Source organism: Salmo salar, chromosome ssa14, assembly GCF_905237065.1.
Source record: "Salmo salar chromosome ssa14, Ssal_v3.1, whole genome shotgun sequence".
Classification (NCBI taxonomy): domain Eukaryota; kingdom Metazoa; phylum Chordata; class Actinopteri; order Salmoniformes; family Salmonidae; genus Salmo; species Salmo salar.
The window spans coordinates 82,174,790-82,192,529 of record NC_059455.1 but is presented as its reverse complement, the minus strand read 5'-3'; the positions used below and the strand labels follow the sequence as shown (position 1 = coordinate 82,192,529).

The following is a 17,740-nucleotide window of genomic DNA, read 5'->3' as shown; positions in this document are numbered from 1 at the left end:
AACACCCAGTTTATAAGCATTTAAATAGGTCTATGCAACTTCAAATACAAGTTCAAAATGTGTAACAACATACATTAATGAACATAGGCCATTAGATTTTCTATAGAAAGTGTGTATAGACTAAATATCGTCTATTTGGCCATGGACATCTCTTGATTAGTGTCTGGAAGAAACATGAGGATACAGTACTGCCCCACTGTTCCAAAACTGGTTGAATCAACGTTGTTTCCACGTCATTTCGACCCCAAAAATCTATGTGATGACGTTGAATTAACGTGGGAAACTAACTGGATTTGAGAAAAGTCATCAGTGTAATGGCATTTCGTATTTTTTCAATAAACTTTTAACCTAAATCCAATGACATTGTGAAATGCTTTGTTGATTTCACGTTGAATTCAACAACTCGAACAAATGTAAATCAAATATAGAGGTCTGTGCCCAGCAGGGCGCTTTTTAACCAGTTATCTATCAATTAAAATAATTAGATGACATCATAGACATCATAGACTTTATTGAAAACATATACAACAGTTAAAAGTGCACAATGACAAAAAATGAAAGTTTGTTACAATCCAAAATGGTGAGCATTACAAGCGTATGTGGCCACAGGGTACTTCAAATAACAGTTACGTGGTGGGTCGGCAAAACGAGGAGCAACACTGGGTCTGGAGTGGGTCAGATAGGAGGGATCAGCACACATGCGCATCTTCTTGATATGCCTTACATCATCATCATCACCAATGAGTCCGTGGACTGTGGCTGCCACTGTCGTGTAGCTGGGGTAACCGTCACCTGCGCGGGGAACAAGGTTCATCTCCACAGGTGGAGAGTCCCAGCTCATCCTCGTGGTTCCAACTCCTCTCTCCGCGCGCAATGGCGGTTGATCCGTTGGCGCGCTGGACACAACCGCCAATGCAGCGGGTCTTGGGCACAGACGAGAAGTACTGTCTCTGTTCAAGATGGATTCGATGGAGAAAGCGCCTCTGAACTTCACCTCATTATTATTCTGCATATGAGGGCTGGTGAGGGTTGGTTTTGGTGAGAAGACCGCGGCAAATCGCTCTGATATCTGTTCTGCCTCCATTCGCACTTTGGTGGACAAGTCGGGGAACAAGTCCAGTATGCCCTTGAAGTGGCGTCTCGCCATCTTCGCTGTAATTTGACTCTCGTCGACTTTCCAGAAGTTCTTCTTTGAGTGTGGCATATATGGACTGACTGGAACCTGAAATAGATAAACACGTCAAATTAATGTATGTTGATCTCAGGGGGGTTGAATGAAAGATACAATAAATAATGTCGCATATAGTTGATATAATTATTGTGGACATACCTTGACAAAACAATCGTTGGATGATAAGCAGACCCTGATGTTGTTCTCGATGCCTTTTCTGTCTCCTGAGAGGAAAGCTCCCAACTTGTCCATCAACTGCAAATCATAACACTCCATATTAGCACTCGTCATTAATTAAGCAACATTATTCATTTTCAGAACACAGTTGAAATTACACCCTGGGTGATAAAATATATTGTTTCACCTGACTAAATGTGAGCATCTTGTCTGGAGAGTCCTGAATGACATAAGCAATCAGTCCCAGATAGGTTGTGCTCTTCTTCTTGCCATAACGTTGGTTCTTCCTTCGCTGAACAACGTTGGACGGAGCCTGTGGATTTAGGAGAGTTCCCATGATGTTCTCTGTTACGTTCTGCATCTTTTTCGTTGTAGAGTTCTTCACACACCAAGTCACACACAGACCACTGATATCAGGACCTTGCTCAGTGGAACTGTTAACCTGGAATGAGGCAGTTCCAGACCTCTGGATATATGTCCTGCTAGAACAATAGGACGAAAGAAGGTGTGCATTCTACATTAACTAGGCCTATAGGATCTTTTCATACTGAGAGAAGGTGTTAAACGGTGGGGCGGGGCGCTGAGGGGGACATGTACAGTTTGTCCTTCCCTTTAAGATATTTTTAGTTTCAGTGTTCGACTTTAATTTTCGTTATTAAGTAAACAGTTATATGACAAACACGCAAGCCTGTGAACTCAACATTGTGATATTGTCCAGTACCAGTTCATGCGTTTTGTATGGTCATGCCATCTTTGCGCCATCTTTAGGAATGTAACTTTTGCATCCATTGGCATCAACCATTAGTCTATGTGATTAACGGGGCTGAGCTAGAGACGAACAGATCCTGAAGGGGCGTGGGGGCTGGGTCTTTTTTTACTAAAACGTCGCTAAAGTCCGAATTAAACGCTATCTATGAAAAACTGTAGCTCTCACGAACATGCACGTGTACCATGATTAGTGAGGCTACCCAAGCTACATAAGAGTCATTAGAAGGTAAAGGGTTCTTCTACATAGAAGATCATAGGAAATCCTGAACATAGTCACAAACTAAAAACTCCCAACAACAAAACTCCAAACAGTTGTCACTGACTCGTTGGATATTCATATCCCTCTGAGCAAACCATTTATGTACTTACAGCATTCATATAAATTCATTTTTATCAGGTTTTTGCTTTGGCTGGCCTTTTTATTTATTGAAAATTGTCTTGAAAATAAAATGGTAAACACTTAATCTTAAGGCTAAATTTAAGGGCTGGACGTGCAGATAAATGAAAGTCAGACAAATGAAAAGTCGATGTTTGCTGGTCTCTCCAGGCTGATAGAGTTACTTATTGCTGCTAATACCTTTTGTAGGCCAATGCACTTTTTCTTACTCTGGTTGTCCATTTTCCAGATATAAAGATGTAATATTCCAAAAACAAATGTTAGAATGCATAACAGGGTAATTCACATTTTAAATGAATGTAAAGACCAAATGTAATTTAATAATGAAAATATAGTGTCTGGGCCCAATGTAAGATCTGAGGTTCCATATTAATGCAAGAGAATCTTTGAAAACTCTATTTTTATACATCACCTGATGTCTTCATGAGATGAATGAGAATGAGTCGTCCTTGTTGTTGTGTAATCAGTATTTGTCCTCTCAAAATGGTACATTTTATTATCTCATAATTGGTAATACTGGATTTAATTTGGGTGTGCTACAACGGTATTTTTGGGGGGCTTCTGTGGCATTTGTCTCCACTAAATATGTATCAGAGATTCACAGGACTATAACATTGGAATATTGTGAAGTGCTGCCTCGCCCTGGCTGGACACATACAGTTGAAGCCTATAGAAGATCTATATGAAATCAATTACAGAGCAGAATTACATTTTAATTACTTTTTTTTTGCTTATTTGAGCTGTTCTTGCCATAATATGGACTTGGTCTTTTACCAAATAGGGCTATCTTCTGTATACCACCTCTACCTTGTCACAACACAACTGATTGGCTCAAACGCATTAAGAAGGAAATAAATTCCACAAATGAACTTTTAACAAGTCACACCTGTTAATTGAAATGCATTCCAGGTGACTACCTCATGAAGCTGGTTGAGAGAATGCCAAGAGTGTGCAAAGCTGTCATCAAGGCAAAGGGTGGCTACTTTGAAGAATCTCAAATATAAAATATATTTTGATTTGTGTAACACTTTTTTCTTACTACGTGATTCAACATGTGTTATTTCATAGTTTTGATGTCTTCACTATTATTCTACAGTGTAGAAAACAGTAAAAATAAAGAAAAACCCTTGAATGAGTAGCTGTGTCCAAACATCTGAATGGTACTGTATATTTATTTATTAATTATATATTACTTGTTACAATGGACTTACATGCAGTTGTTACTGTTATTACAACTTTGTTTTCCCAAACTGTCTAACTCCAGCCTTCAAGGCATTTCATAACCCTGGTGTGTGTCCCAAATTGTACTCTATTCCCTCTGTAGTGCACTGCTTTTGATCAGGGCCCATAAAACTCTATGGGGATATGACCAAAAGTAATGTACTATATTGGGAATAGGGTGCCATTTGGAACCCTGAGGTTTGACTAATTACCTGCTAGCAGTAACACTAGCTCATTTAAATGTCACACTTCTCACAGAACCTCCCCTTTAACCAATTTAGAATATTTTACATAGAGAGAGCTGCTAGCTGGAGTTTCCACTGATGCCAACTCAGCAAGTATTCATTATTAGACTATATTACTACATACACAATGGGCTTTGATTGGATACACTAACTGGACTTCCTGATATCAGGTGTGCGTCTCTGTCTGTCTGTCTGTCTGTCTGTGCGCGTGCGGTTGTAGCTAACTGGTGGTGAAGGCATATGAGTATTTCCTCTGATAACAAATTCTTTGAAAGTGGCCCATGTAGCAGTACCTTAATAAATCTTTCACTAAGAGTTTCATCTTCTTTGACATAACTGTACTCTACCAGCCCTGGCTATGTGTCTATTGTGTATTGATTCTGTAACATTACTGTATGATTTTATTGGGCTTTTCAAATACATAATCAAGCAATTTATTGGTCATTCAGTCAGAAAACAATCTAAATCAATCAAATCTATAAAATCCATTCTTCTTAGAGTAATATGTACACTCCAACATCCACAGTCACAGCACTCACCACCATGTCCCCCTCCAACATTTTAGTTTTCTAACCTTGAAGACAAAGAGGGTTAATGTGATGGGGAGAGAGAGAGAGACTACTATTAGCCAGACATTGAACACTGAGGCCTTTAATCATAGGACATATTAAATATATGCATGGGTGTTTAATATATAGTTTACATATTTTACATATACAATAGTAGTAGGCCTAAGTAAGGATATTGTGTTTAAATATACAGTATATTTATCTACATATGTTTAGTAACATGATGTAAATGTAAACCCAGGACAGCCCTCTCCTTTGCTGAACAGCTCTGATTCACAAACTGTCTCACTATATAGACTCCACTGTCCTGTAGTTCTCCGTGTTAAGTGACTGTGAGTGTGGGTGGGGAGCGGAATGTATGACCACGTTGCCAAGTTGGGTTCCATAAATCACCGTTTTATAAATCCAACTGAGATAAAGGGGAGTAGGTGTGTCCAAACTTTTGACCGGCAATGTGTATATATACAGTACCAGTCAAAAGTTTGGACACACCTACTCATTCAAGGGTTTTTATTTTTTTACTATTTACTACATTGTAGAATAATAGTGAAGACATCAAAACTATGAAATAACACATGGAATCATGTAGTAACCTAAAAGTGTTAAGCAAATCAAAATCGATTTTATATTTGAGATTCTCAACCAGCTTCATGAGGTAGTCACCTGGAATGCGTTTCAATTAACAGGTGGGTTTTGTTAAAAGTTAATTTGTGGAATTTATTTCCTTCTTAATGCGTTGGAGCCAATCAGTTGTGTTGTGACAAGGTAGGGGTGGTATACAGAAGATAGCCATATTAGGTGAAAGACCAAGTCCATATTATTGCAAGAACAGATAAAATAAGCAAAGAGAAATGACAGTCCATCATTACTTTAAGACATGAAGTTCAGTCAATGCGGAAAATGTCAAGAACCTTGAAAGTTTCTTCAAGTGCAGTCGCAAAAACGATCAAGCTCTATGATGAAACTGGCTCTCATGAGGACCACCACAGGAAAGGAAGACCCAGAGTTACCTCTGCTGCAGAGGATAAGTTCATTAGAGTTACTAGCCTCAGAAATTGCAGCCCAAATAAATGCGGAAATCTGTCCTTTGGTCTGATGAGTCCAAATTCGCGATTTTTGGTTCCAAGCGCCGTGTCTTTGTGAGACACAGAGTAGGAGAACAGATGATCTCTGTATGTATGGTTCCCACCATGAAGCATGGAGGAAGAGGTGTGATGGTGTGGGGGTGCTTTGCTGGTGACACTATCAATGATATATTTAGAATTCAAGGCACACTTAACCAGCACGACTACCACAGCATTCTGCAGCGATACGCCATCCCATCTGGTTTGCGCTTAGTGGGACTATGCATTCCAGGTGACTACTTCATGAGAGAACACTTTTTTGGTTACTACATGATTTCATATGTGTTATTTCATAGTTTTGATGTCTTCACTATTCTACAATATAGAAAATAGTACAAATAAAGAAAAACCTTGAATGAGTCAGTGTCCAAACTTTTGACTGGTACTGTATTTTGATGTTAGGAAAGGTTGGACATGTGTGAGCTGGCATCATGAACTTTACCAAGTACCAAGGGCATTTTAGCCCCAAACCTGGATGTCTCTGCCATTAGGCTGACACTTAACCACAAGTGGATCTTCCAGCAAGACAATGATCCCAAGCACACATCAAAATCCACAAATAAATTGTTAATTGACCACAAAATCAACATTTTGCGATGGCCATCAGTCTCCGGATTTAAACCCTATTGAAAACAGGGGTGCCAATCATTTTGGCACTTATCTTTTTGAGAAAAAAAGTATTAATTGTTAAACAAAATCTCTTTCTCTGAGTAATTGTATTACTATAAAAGTATGTAATTCCCACATTTTTGGAGCATGCAATATAGCTCAGTATTGGTATTATTTATAGAAAAAAGGCCCATACACCTGGCCCACCATTGGACTACTATCCCTCCATTGGACTACATTTATTTTGTAATAATCAAATGTTTAGACCCCTAAAACTCAACTCTGGACCTTGAAGCCAGTTCCACTGCAATTATTTGTTCCCGTCTAGTCAGGGACTGATTTATTTAGACCTCTGACACCAGGTGGCTCCCGAGTGGCGCAGCGATCTAAGGCACTGCATCTCAGCACAAGAAGAGTCAATACAGTCCCTGGTTCAAATCCAGGCTGTATCACATCCAGCTGTGATTGGGAGTCCTATAGGGCAGCACATAAATGGCCCAGCATTGTCTGGTTAGGCTTTCATTGTAAATATGAATTTGTTCTTAACTGACTTGCCTAGATTAAATAAAGGTTACATTTAAGAAAAATACATATATATTATCAGGTAGAACAGGAAAGAGCAGGCTCCTGACCTCGTGGGGGAAGGGTTGAGTACCCCCTTCCCTAAGGACAAACAAACTGTGAACAAAAATGTAAATAATCTCTGGATGGGTCAGGGTTAGGTCAAAGCTGTGATTTCCAGACGTTCCAATGTTATGGCCCTGTGAAAAACGATTTACTGCATGTAAATGGTACAGGTAGCCTCATCAGTAAGCCTTTTTTCCCTGGACAATGGAACTGATAGGCCTAAATGGGGGAGAATAATTAGAATATAGGTAGGGCCTTTAGGCTCCAGTTTTTGTGGAAAATAGTAGCCTAGCCACATTAAATAATCCCTGGGATAAATATTTAGTAGACTGGATAAAGTATGTTTACAATTTATTCCGCATAGGCTTACAAAACCAACATTACATATTACATTAACTTCAATTGTATATTGTTTTCAAACGATTTAGACTACTTGCTATATGTAGAAGGAAGGTTTTTAAAAAAACTGCGTCGTTTATTTTATGTAAGGCTTATCTATTACAGTCTAATACAGTTATTTGAGTAAAACGAAAGAAAATAAACAGCCTATTTGAACCAACAATATTGAAAGCCTACTCGATGAATACAAAACAACATGGACTATTTTATCAAATGACATGTGAATTATAAGACGTGCTTACAAAGATGTCCTGAACCTCAGGGATAGATCTTGCATTGATAATTTCGACCATTATTGTTTTAAAATAACCATATAATGAATCAATGAAACACAAATAACATTGTTTTAATTCAAAAACACGAGGATCCAGTTAAGTGTGAAGGACATTTCCTCCTCAGGGCCCAGCCCCGCTGTTTACCACCTTATCCTGGTATGAAAAGGTCCTATATGCCTAGTTAACCTGGAATGCACACCTGTACGTGTAGTAGTACCCTGTGTCTACATATGCTTATGATGATCACCATTTTACATGGTAAAAAACGTTTTTCACTTCACATTATGCACTTTTAAGTCGTTTTTGTCTCATAAAAAAAAAAAGACTAAATGACTATTAAAGTTTATAACAACTTAATAAGCTACTTTTACTTTTACGCATTCATATGCTCCCACCCCTGATTACATTGGTAACATTTTTATAAACATTGTTATTCTATAACCTAGACAATGTCAATGTATGCGTTTATAAATGTATGTTGATACAGTTTGAACCTCTCATTTAAAGAAGAAATCGAAGAAAAACGTGTACATTTGTAGCCAGCTGGAGTTTTTTCTTACAGGTTGATATTATATTTCTTAGACATAGAAATCAGATTCGTTCTTTGTTCAAATCTAATTCGCAATAAAAGTAGGATGGTCCTAATCTAATTATTTGATCATTTGGGTATCTATACAAAAACGAAGTTTAATGTAAGACCTAAGGTTCAATGGCTGCAATATCAAGGAAAGGGCAGATTTAAAAACTTTTGATTCATCACCTCATGTCTTGTTGTAGTCATTATGTTTTGTACTCTTTAAGAATTGATTTATACAATGTTTTTTTTCTTCCATTCTACCTAAATAACTGGACATTTTTATCAAATGGATGATTTAAGTTGGTTGGGCAGCTATTTTCCACAAACAACGTTTTTTTTTTTGTATTTAAAGTTCGTTATATACAAAGGGCCTAAACTCATTGAAATGATGTTCACCTCACTCATCTCTTCCATTGTCCCAGCTAATGCGTTCTGTATAACAAGGGATTCTGTGGCATTTGCATCCACCAAATATGTATTAGACATTCACAGGACTATAACATTCGGAATGCTGTGAAGTGCTGCCTTGCCACTCACAGTTTTAGCCTATAATTGAAAAGCAGATAAAAAAGGGGACTGTTTCAGAAATGCTTTTTTCTTGCCTGTGTATGGTTTAGGCAATCCTGCTTTGTATAGCTTTCTCCATCCTAACATTCGATTGAATGTGATTCAACAATTCTTCACTAGATGGAAATGTTGGACAGGAAATGAACTACTGTTCAGCGAAAAGTAACCTCAATTCTAGGACTACACTGAGATATTTTGTAGGCTGATTGATAGGGCAGGCCTGCCAATGCAGTTTCAATAACGCGTGCTACTTTAGATTAACCCTGCAGTGATGTCCAGTCTATAAATAATGAACGTTATTTTTTTAATTCATTTTTTCACGACTATGAAGATTGTGTTTTGGAAATGTGTAGGTAATAGTAAATAGGCTAGGCCTGCATGGGCTTGAACCGGCTGGAACTCATCACATTAGTAGGCTATAATAGGCCTGCAGAAAAATATCCATTGTCATCTCCACTCCTGTGCATTTTACATTTTTAAAACATTTGTTTAACTAAGCAAGTCAGTTAAGAACAAATTCTTATTTACAATGAAGGCCTACCCCAGCCAAACCCTAACTACGCTGGGCCAATTGTGCACCACCCTATGGGACTCCCAATCACGGCCGGTTGTGATACAGCCTGGAATCGAACCAGGGTCTGTAGTGACGCCTCTAGCACTGAGATGCAGTGCCTTAGACCGATGCGCCACTCGGGAGCCCATCTGGTCCACAGCATAGGGTTTGTGTAGCCCAGTCCAGCCGGCGATTCGAATTCCCGCTATAACGACTTCATGCTTTTCCCATTTGTCCCGAAATCATGCGTTCATAATCTTGATTGACGCACGTAGCTAGTGGGATGAACGTCAGTGCACATGAACCCAATACTCCGCCTTGGACCTACCGGTAGTATCAGCCCAGATTTTATCAGCAGGAAAACGACTGGTGAGTAAACTACTAATCACAAACCTACACCAGTAGGTTAATAACTTTAGACACGACTCTCTATCTGTTGACATATAGTCTATTGCAGGCCAGACTTGTGCATTTAGCTCGAAATGTAACGTTATGACAATTTCCAACAGCCATGCGCTGAGATCGCCATGCAATGCATGCGTTCTGCTTGCGACAGTGCTGGGTGTCTACCTGCTTCTTGGTCACGGTAGCTTGGCAACATTAGCTATAGCCTAGTAAGTTATTGGCAAGCAAGTTTGAAATGATAACGATTGATTAGATGGCGACTGAACTTGAGATTGTATAGAGTTCCCAATCACGACTAATCGAATGCGGCCGATGCAGACAGTCTAGACATGATTCCACATGTCTCTTGTTCTGTTATCTCCTTTGTCGAAGTAGCAATGTAACGTTTGAGTGGAAGGATCGTGTAATGTCTTGCTACTTTGTAACCACCATGAAGACTACAGTCTGTCACAATGTATTAATGGGATATGGACATTTGCAGCATTGTTGCAATCATTGAAGGCAGAAGTAGGTCATTTCTTGCAGGTTATTTTATTCTTCAACCATGAAACTAACGTTGATAGTAAGGTCATTCCATATGACTTCAATCACTGTCTGACTGCATCCATTTTGATTTGAACGGAACGTTCTGTAGGCCTACATGTTTGCCCCATAGTAGAAGTGGTCACAAAGTTACTTTTTGGACCTGACTGCCAAAACATTCCGGAGATAGAGGTGCTCAAAGTTTACCCATTTTCAATACCCCATCCATGTCTTCATCACTGAAAAAGATAAACGGTTGATATCATTTGAAAGCGGACAAACAGGCTTGTTAAACTGTTTTATGATTTTATATTAAAAAGTTTTGACAGTTTTGACTTTTTTTTTATATAAAAAAGTTTTGACTTTTTTAAACTTTAACAGCAATTATCCAAAAAAATGTACGAAACATTTAAAAAAAACAGCTCTTTCCATTACATAAATTGACTAGGTGAAAGGTATGACCCCTTATTGATGCCACTGATTTAAATCCACTTCAAACGGTGTAGATGAAGAGAAGGGTTAAAAAAATATATATATACACTGCTCAAAAAAATAAAGGGAACACTTAAACAACACAATGTAACTCCAAGTCAATCACACTTCTGTGAAATCAAACTGTCCACTTAGGAAGCAACACTGATTGACAATACATTTCACATGCTGTTGTGCAAATGGATTAGACAACAGGTGGAAATTACAGGCAATTAGCAAGACACCCCCAATAAAGGAGTGGTTCTGCAGGTGGTGACCACAGACCACTTCTCAGTTCCTATGCTTCCTGGCTGATGTTTTGGTCACTTTTGAATGCTGGCGGTGCTTTCACTCTAGTGGTAGCATGAGACGGAGTCTACAACCCACACAAGTGGCTCAGGTAGTGCAGCTCATCCAGGATGGCACATCAATGCGAGCTGTGGCAAGAAGCTTTGCTGTGTCTGTCAGCGTAGTGTCCAGAGCATGGAGGCGCTACCAGGAGACAGGCCAGTACATCAGGAGACGTGGAGGAGGCCGTAGGAGGGCAACAACCCAGCAGCAGGACCGCTACCTCTGCCTTTGTGCAAGGAGGAGCACTGCCAGAGCCCTGCAAAATGACCTCCAGCAGGCCACAAATGTGCATGTGTCTGCTCAAACGGTCAGAAACAGACTCCATGAGGGTGGTATGAGGGCCCGACGTCCACAGGTGGGGGTTGTGCTTACAGCCCAACACCGTGCAGGACGTTTGGCATTTGCCAGAGAACACCAAGATTGGCAAATTCGCCACTGGCGCCCTGTGCTCTTCACAGATGAAAGCAGGTTCACACTGAGCACATGTGACAGATGTGACAGTCTGGAGACGCCGTGGAGAACGTTCTGCTGCCTGTAACATCCTCCAGCATGACCGGTTTGGCGGTGGGTCAGTCATGGTGTGGGGTGGCATTTCTTTCGGGGGCCGCACAGCCCTCCATGTCCTCGCCAGAGGTGCCTGACTGCCATTAGGTACCGAGATGAGATCCTCAGAACCCTTGTGAGACCGTATGCTGGTGCGGTTGGCCCTGGGTTCCTCCTAATGCAAGACAATGCTAGACCTCATGTGGCTGGAGTGTGTCAGCAGTTCCTGCAAGAGGAAGGCATTGATGCTATGGACTGGCCCGCCCGTTCCCCAGACCTGAATCCAATTGAGCACATCTGGGACATCATGTCTCGCTCCATCCACCAACGCCACGTTGCACCACAGACTGTCCAGGAGTTGGCGGATGCTTTAGTCCAGGTCTGGGAGGAGATCCCTCAGGAGACCACCCGCCACCTCATCAGGAGCATGCCCAGGCGTTGTAGGGAGGTCATACAGGCACGTGGAGGCCACACACACTACTGAGCCTCATTTTGACTTGTTTTAAGGACATTACATCAAAGTTGGATCAGCCTGTAGTGTGGTTTTCCACTTTAATATTGAGTGTGACTCCAAATCCAGACCTCCATGGGTTGATAAATTGGATTTCCATTGATTATTTTTGTGTGTTTTTGTTGTCAGCACATTCAACTATGTAAAGAAAAAAGTATTTAATAAGATTATTTCTTTCATTCAGATCTAGGATGTGTTATTTTAGTGTTCCCTTAATTTTTTTGAGCAGTGTATAATTATGTCTTGAGACATGGATTGTGTGTGTGCGCAAGACCTGCTACGCTGCTGGGTTTTTCCACGCTGAACAGTTTTCCGTGTGTATCAAGAATGGTCCACCACCCAAAGGACATCCAGCCAACTTGACACAACTGTGGGAAGCATTGGAGTCAACATGGGCCAGCATCCCTGTGGAACGCTTTTGACCCCTTGGACTATGCCCTGACGAATTGAGGCTATTCTGAGGGTAAATTTATAACAATGGATATCCCCACTCAAGCTACAACATACCCCCCCGTGTTGTAGATAAGAGTGGGGAAATCCATTGTTATAAATTCAACTGTCAATCATTCATAGGAAACTGATTGAAATAATAGAAATATAGACAATAAGAATAAACATTCTCATTCAAATTGACATTTGAAAATGGGTGGACCAGTGGCCATCTTTCGGGTAGTAATTGGAAGTTAAAGTTTCAATTCAATTTAAATGTCAGTGGTTTACCAGCTAAATTGCAGGGGTCTGAAGGATAGGCCAATTCTATGAATTCGATGTATATGATTGAAATGACAACCACCTTGTATTTAGCAGTATACTGTGTCTCAACCGATGATGACCAAACATTTCAGATGATGTCAAATAGGGTATAAGCTAAAAAATTTGTGAAAATGAGAGGTGACCATAACACTTCCAACGGTTTCCCCTGTAATGATCCAATATGCCTTATCATCTTGAGTGTAGGTGATACAGCTGGAGACTACAATTGACCATTTGGTTGACTTGGGTGTTGAGAGGTCGTACCACTGTGTGTTGAGAGGTCGTACCACTGTGTGTTGAGAGGTCGTACCACTGTGTGTTGAGAGGTCGTACCACTGTGTGTTGAGAGGTCGTACCACTGGGTGTTGAGAGGTCGTACCACTGGGTGTTGAGAGGTCGTACCACTGGGTGTTGAGAGGTCGTACCACTGCGTAAGAGGAGGAGTAGTCTCTGGTGCAATTTGTCCTCCTCCAATAGAAATTCTGGTGAATGAAGAGTTGGGCTGTTTCTATGTGCTGTTAAATGGTTTACACTTTTATATTGAAACGTGATCTCTACATATACAGATTGCTGCATTTCTTTGGGATTCCAGTGAGAATTGCTTGACCACAACCCCTTCTACACTTCCACCACGAGAGGGACCTCACAAGGAAGCTATACCAAGTGCTTTGGTCCTACCTGTAGAGCCACTGAGAATTCAGCAGCTCCTTGCCCCCTGCACCTGCCTCCCTCCCCTCTCTTTCAAAAGGGTCCACATGACCCCCTGTCCCCATGCCAGAGAAAGGAGCGGTGGTTTTCTCCACTCAGTCTAAATGACGTTGGAGATGCCTCCAGACGTCTAGTTGTGGTTGTTTTTGAGGTCTGGTCTTGGCCAGTTGCCTGCTGCTCTGCTTAGGACGGGGTTGTATTCAGTAGGCACATAATGGTATAAAATAATGTGAAACTACCTGAAACTTTACAATGAGAAACACTTGTTTTTGTTTTCTCTTGTGCCCTAATGGAGGGTTTCCCAAACTCGGACCTCGAACTTGATGATGAGTTGGTAATTTGAATCAGCTGTGCAGTGCTAGCGCAAAAAAACTAATTGTGCGGGAGGCCCCAGGACCGAGTTTGGGAAACCCTGCCCTAATGAACACAACCCTTTTATTTTGCCTAATTTAGCCTGTTTCTGCATTTGTACTCTACATTCAGCTCTGTACCTTTCCATTGAGAAACACGTGTTTTCTTTCTCTTAGTCCCTAATGAACACAACCCTGTATTTAGCCCAGTTGTGAAGTTGCTGCTCTACATCTGGTCTTTCAGAAAATAAACAGCGACTTCCACAAAATCAGTGGGTCGTTCCACCTCAAAAAGCACAGGAGGATTTCAACTGTCAGATTGTGTTGGAATTGATTTGTTAGTCAGAAACAGATAAGATTAGTGTTCCTGAAACATGATTTTGTAGAAATATAATTTGATCGGAGAGATTAAGCTAATTGATTGCACCCAAATTAGTTATTTTCATTTATAGGATTCATATAGTATTAATTAAATATAGTACCTAACATCTAATTCGGACCAAACTTCTTCCTATCATTAAGTAAGACATGGGAATTCAATAAACTGATCAAAAGCCACCCACAGACCTCCATGCCAATCCAACCCAAACAACCAGTATATAGTATCAGTTCTCCATGTCTGACAAGTAGTATGGAGCTGTGGCTTGGAGTATTGCTTCTTCATACTATGTCATGTATTCCGTGTGAATCTGGTCCCCCCCCCCCCTTCAGAGAAATTAGCCATTGAAGTCACTTGCATTATTTACCATAATAAATGAGTTTGAAATGACCAGATTTTGCCCACTAGATGCTGCTGTTCCTGCCACACACTTTTATCGATTTTGGCTTTTGTGTTTATTATATAGATCACAACATTTTCTTTGCAAGTTTGGGTAGAAAACCAATATTTTGCTCATGATGAAAATAAATTGTGTGGTCAACTTCACAATTTAAGCCAGTCCTCCATGAAAGCAATTCAGTTTGTCCTTCTGTTAGGCTAAATCTGTGTCCAGGAAACAGACCCTGTGTGTGTGGTTTATTCCCTTCAAAAAAGGTCTGGATTAGTTGGACCATTCCTGGTGAACAACTAAACCATTGGGCTACAGCAGTTCTAATGATTTCAATGTTATGGTCTTCAATGGTAAAAGTCCCAAACATACAATGTATATTGTTTTGCAATGGTAATGGTATGAGTCGATGTACGCGTGGAAATCTAATCAGCATAATACAAAAATACCCATCAAAATTCATCTGTTTAATTAATTGTAAATGTCAGTAATGTTTTCTAATAATTTGCCTGCCTGCGTCTCTGTCTCTGAGTCTCTCACCAGTTTACCCGTGGCAGCATATCTTTTCCCATTGAATGTAATGTATTGACGAAGGCATCATGAGTCATGACGTCCATCTTTTGTGAACTGAATTTCTTTCATGGAGGACTGGCTTGACCTGTGTGGTGGACCACACAGTTTATTTTCACGATGAGCAAAAGCCATTTGTTTTCTACCCGAAGTTGCAAAGAAAATGTTGTAATCCATTAAATAAACACAAGAAACCCGCAAAACTGATGAAAGGTATCTAGTGGGCAAAACATGGTACTTTCTCCAACCCTAATCTAGCGCCACTGATATGAATAAATCCAGTTTGTCCCCAGCGGTGTTAATGGTACTCTCCGTGCGTATAACAGGACACCAGGGAAGACCTCCTTTAGGGCTGCGTGGTGTTGGGTGTGTATAAAGCAGGCTGGTATGGTAGTGACGATGATGATGATGAAGAAATGTCTTATCTAGGCTCTCGTTAGGTGAAGCCAGTTTTGGGCCCCATTTATATATAAAATGTTCTTAATTTTTATAGTACATTTCAGTGTATTCATTTAGTAAAATATGAGAACATTTTGTTAATATAATGTTACATGCAGAGGATGGGTGGCTGGGTTAACCCCTTGTGCACCACCATTGGGTTGGCAGCATGTTTGTGAGACTGTTTTACGCTACGGAGTCCATGTCTCTCCTTCCTCCCAAAGTGCGCACTTATTCACTTCCCTTCACTGATTTGAAATGACTGATATAAGAAAAAAGGTAGAAACTCCCACCAGCCCATGCCTCCACCAATCCAAGGCCTTTAGGTTTGTGGGAATTAGTGAATTAGTGCACACTTCAGGAGAAAGGACATATCATTGGGAACACTCTATGCTTGCTGGAAAGGATGTTGAAAAGATTGGATGTAGATGACAAGAAGTTACCATAGTGAAACGTCCCACGGTGGGGTCCGACTTCCCTGCTGTCATCTCACCAGGATTCATTCCGTTTGGCCAGATTGCTGTTATCCCATGTATCAGATTCAGACCTTGGTTCAAAATCAAATACTATACAAAAGGAAAGATTTTGAGCGTTTGCTCTAGTCTGGCTGGAGTGGAAGATGAGCAGGGTTTTTGGACTATTCTATTGGTCCATTTAAGCTAGGCAAGCTCAATCAAGTCACATTGAGTAATATAAAAACCGAGCAGGCTTTTCTAGATAGGTAGGTGAAATGGACTTAGTTTTGTACGTTTTTTAACAATGCTATCGTTTCAGCATGTACACAACACACGCTCCAGGACATTTTGTCTGTTGATGTTTTCTCTGGTTTCACCACAGTCTGTCTGACGTCATATTATGCAAAGGCTCATTTCCATGTAAAAGCCCCATGAGCACTAACGTGAAATTCAAATGAAAGCTGACTAAATATACTGCTCAAAAAAATAAAGGGAACACTTAAACAACACATCCTAGATCTGAATGAAAGAAATAATCTTATTAAATACTTTTTTCTTTACATAGTTGAATGTGCTGACAACAAAATCACACTAAAATAATCAATGGAAATCCAATTTATCAACCCATGGAGGTCTGGATTTGGAGTCACACTCAAAATGAAAGTGGAAAACCACACTACAGGCTGATCCAACTTTGATGTAATGTCCTTAAAACAAGTCAAAATGAGGCTCAGTAGTGTGTGTGGCCTCCACGTGCTTGTATGACCTCCCTACAACGCCTGGGCATGCTCCTGATGAGGTGGCGGATGGTCTCCTGAGGGATCTCCTCCCAGACCTGGACTAAAGCATCCGCCAACTCCTGGACAGTCTGTGGTGCAACGTGGCGTTGGTGGATGGAGCGAGACGTGATGTCCCAGATGTGCTCAATTGGATTCAGGTCTGGGGAACGGGTGGGCCAGTCCATAGCATCAATGCCTTCCTCTTGCAGGAACTGCTGACACAGTCCAGCCACATGAGGTCTAGCATTGTCTTGCATTAGGAGGAACCCAGGGCCAACCGCACCAGCATATGGTCTCACAAGGGGTCTGAGGATCTCATCTCGGTACCTAATGGCAGTCAGGCTACCTCTGGCGAGCACATGGAGGGCTGTGCGGCCCCCCAAAGAAATGCCACAAAACACCATGACTGACCCACCGCCAAACCGGTCATGCTGGAGGATGTTGCAGGCAGCAGAACGTTCTCCACGGCGTCTCCAGACTCTGTCACGTCTGTCACATGTGCTCAGTGTGAACCTGCTTTCATCTGTGAAGAGCACAGGGCGCCAGTGGCGAATTTGCCAATCTTGGTGTTCTCTGGCAAATGCCAAACGTCCTGCACGGTGTTGGGCTGTAAGCACAACCCCCACCTGTGGACGTCGGGCCCTCATACCACCCTCATGGAGTCTGTTTCTGACCGTTTGAGCAGACACATGCACATTTGTGGCCTGCTGGAGGTCATTTTGCCGGGCTCTGGCAGTGCTTCTCCTGCTCCTCCTTGCACAAAGGCGGAGGTAGCGGTCCTGCTGCTGGGTTGTTGCCCTCCTACGGCCTCCTCCACGTCTCCTGATGTACTGGCCTG

At 41.1% G+C, this 17,740-nt stretch overlaps 2 protein-coding genes across 3 annotated transcripts in view; one reads left to right on the top strand and one right to left on the bottom strand.

Moving 5' to 3' along the window:
• Nucleotides 1–565: 565 nt before the first annotated feature.
• Nucleotides 566–1,997, bottom strand: LOC106570433 (forkhead box protein H1-like). Its single transcript, XM_014142762.1, has 3 exons — nt 1,536–1,997; nt 1,331–1,426; nt 566–1,222 (listed from the first exon to the last, which is right to left on the bottom strand). Exons 1-3 carry the CDS (start codon nt 1,707–1,709, stop codon nt 566–568), a joined length of 927 nt encoding a protein of 308 aa, XP_013998237.1. The 5' UTR covers nt 1,710–1,997.
• A 7,450-nt stretch (nt 1,998–9,447) lies between these two features.
• LOC106570418 (protein tyrosine phosphatase type IVA 3) overlaps nt 9,448–17,740 on the top strand; it is an 81,827-nt gene continuing 73,534 nt past the window's right edge. For both annotated transcript variants that reach the window (XM_014142720.2, XM_014142722.2), the window contains exon 1: nt 9,448–9,648. The gene's annotated coding sequence lies outside the window, so the exon portion shown is untranslated. The remainder of the gene's footprint in view (nt 9,649–17,740) is intronic.

Excerpts from the sequence above, each read along its gene's own strand:
- LOC106570433 (XM_014142762.1), bottom strand. The coding sequence starts at position 1,709 with ATGCAGAACGTAACAGAGAACATCATGGGAACTCTCCTAAATCCACAG. Across the intron at positions 1,427-1,535 it reads AGATGCTCACATTTAGTCAG|TTGATGGACAAGTTGGGAGC; the intron begins GTGAAACAATAT and ends TATGATTTGCAG. Across the intron at positions 1,223-1,330 it reads CCAACGATTGTTTTGTCAAG|GTTCCAGTCAGTCCATATAT; the intron begins GTATGTCCACAA and ends TATCTATTTCAG.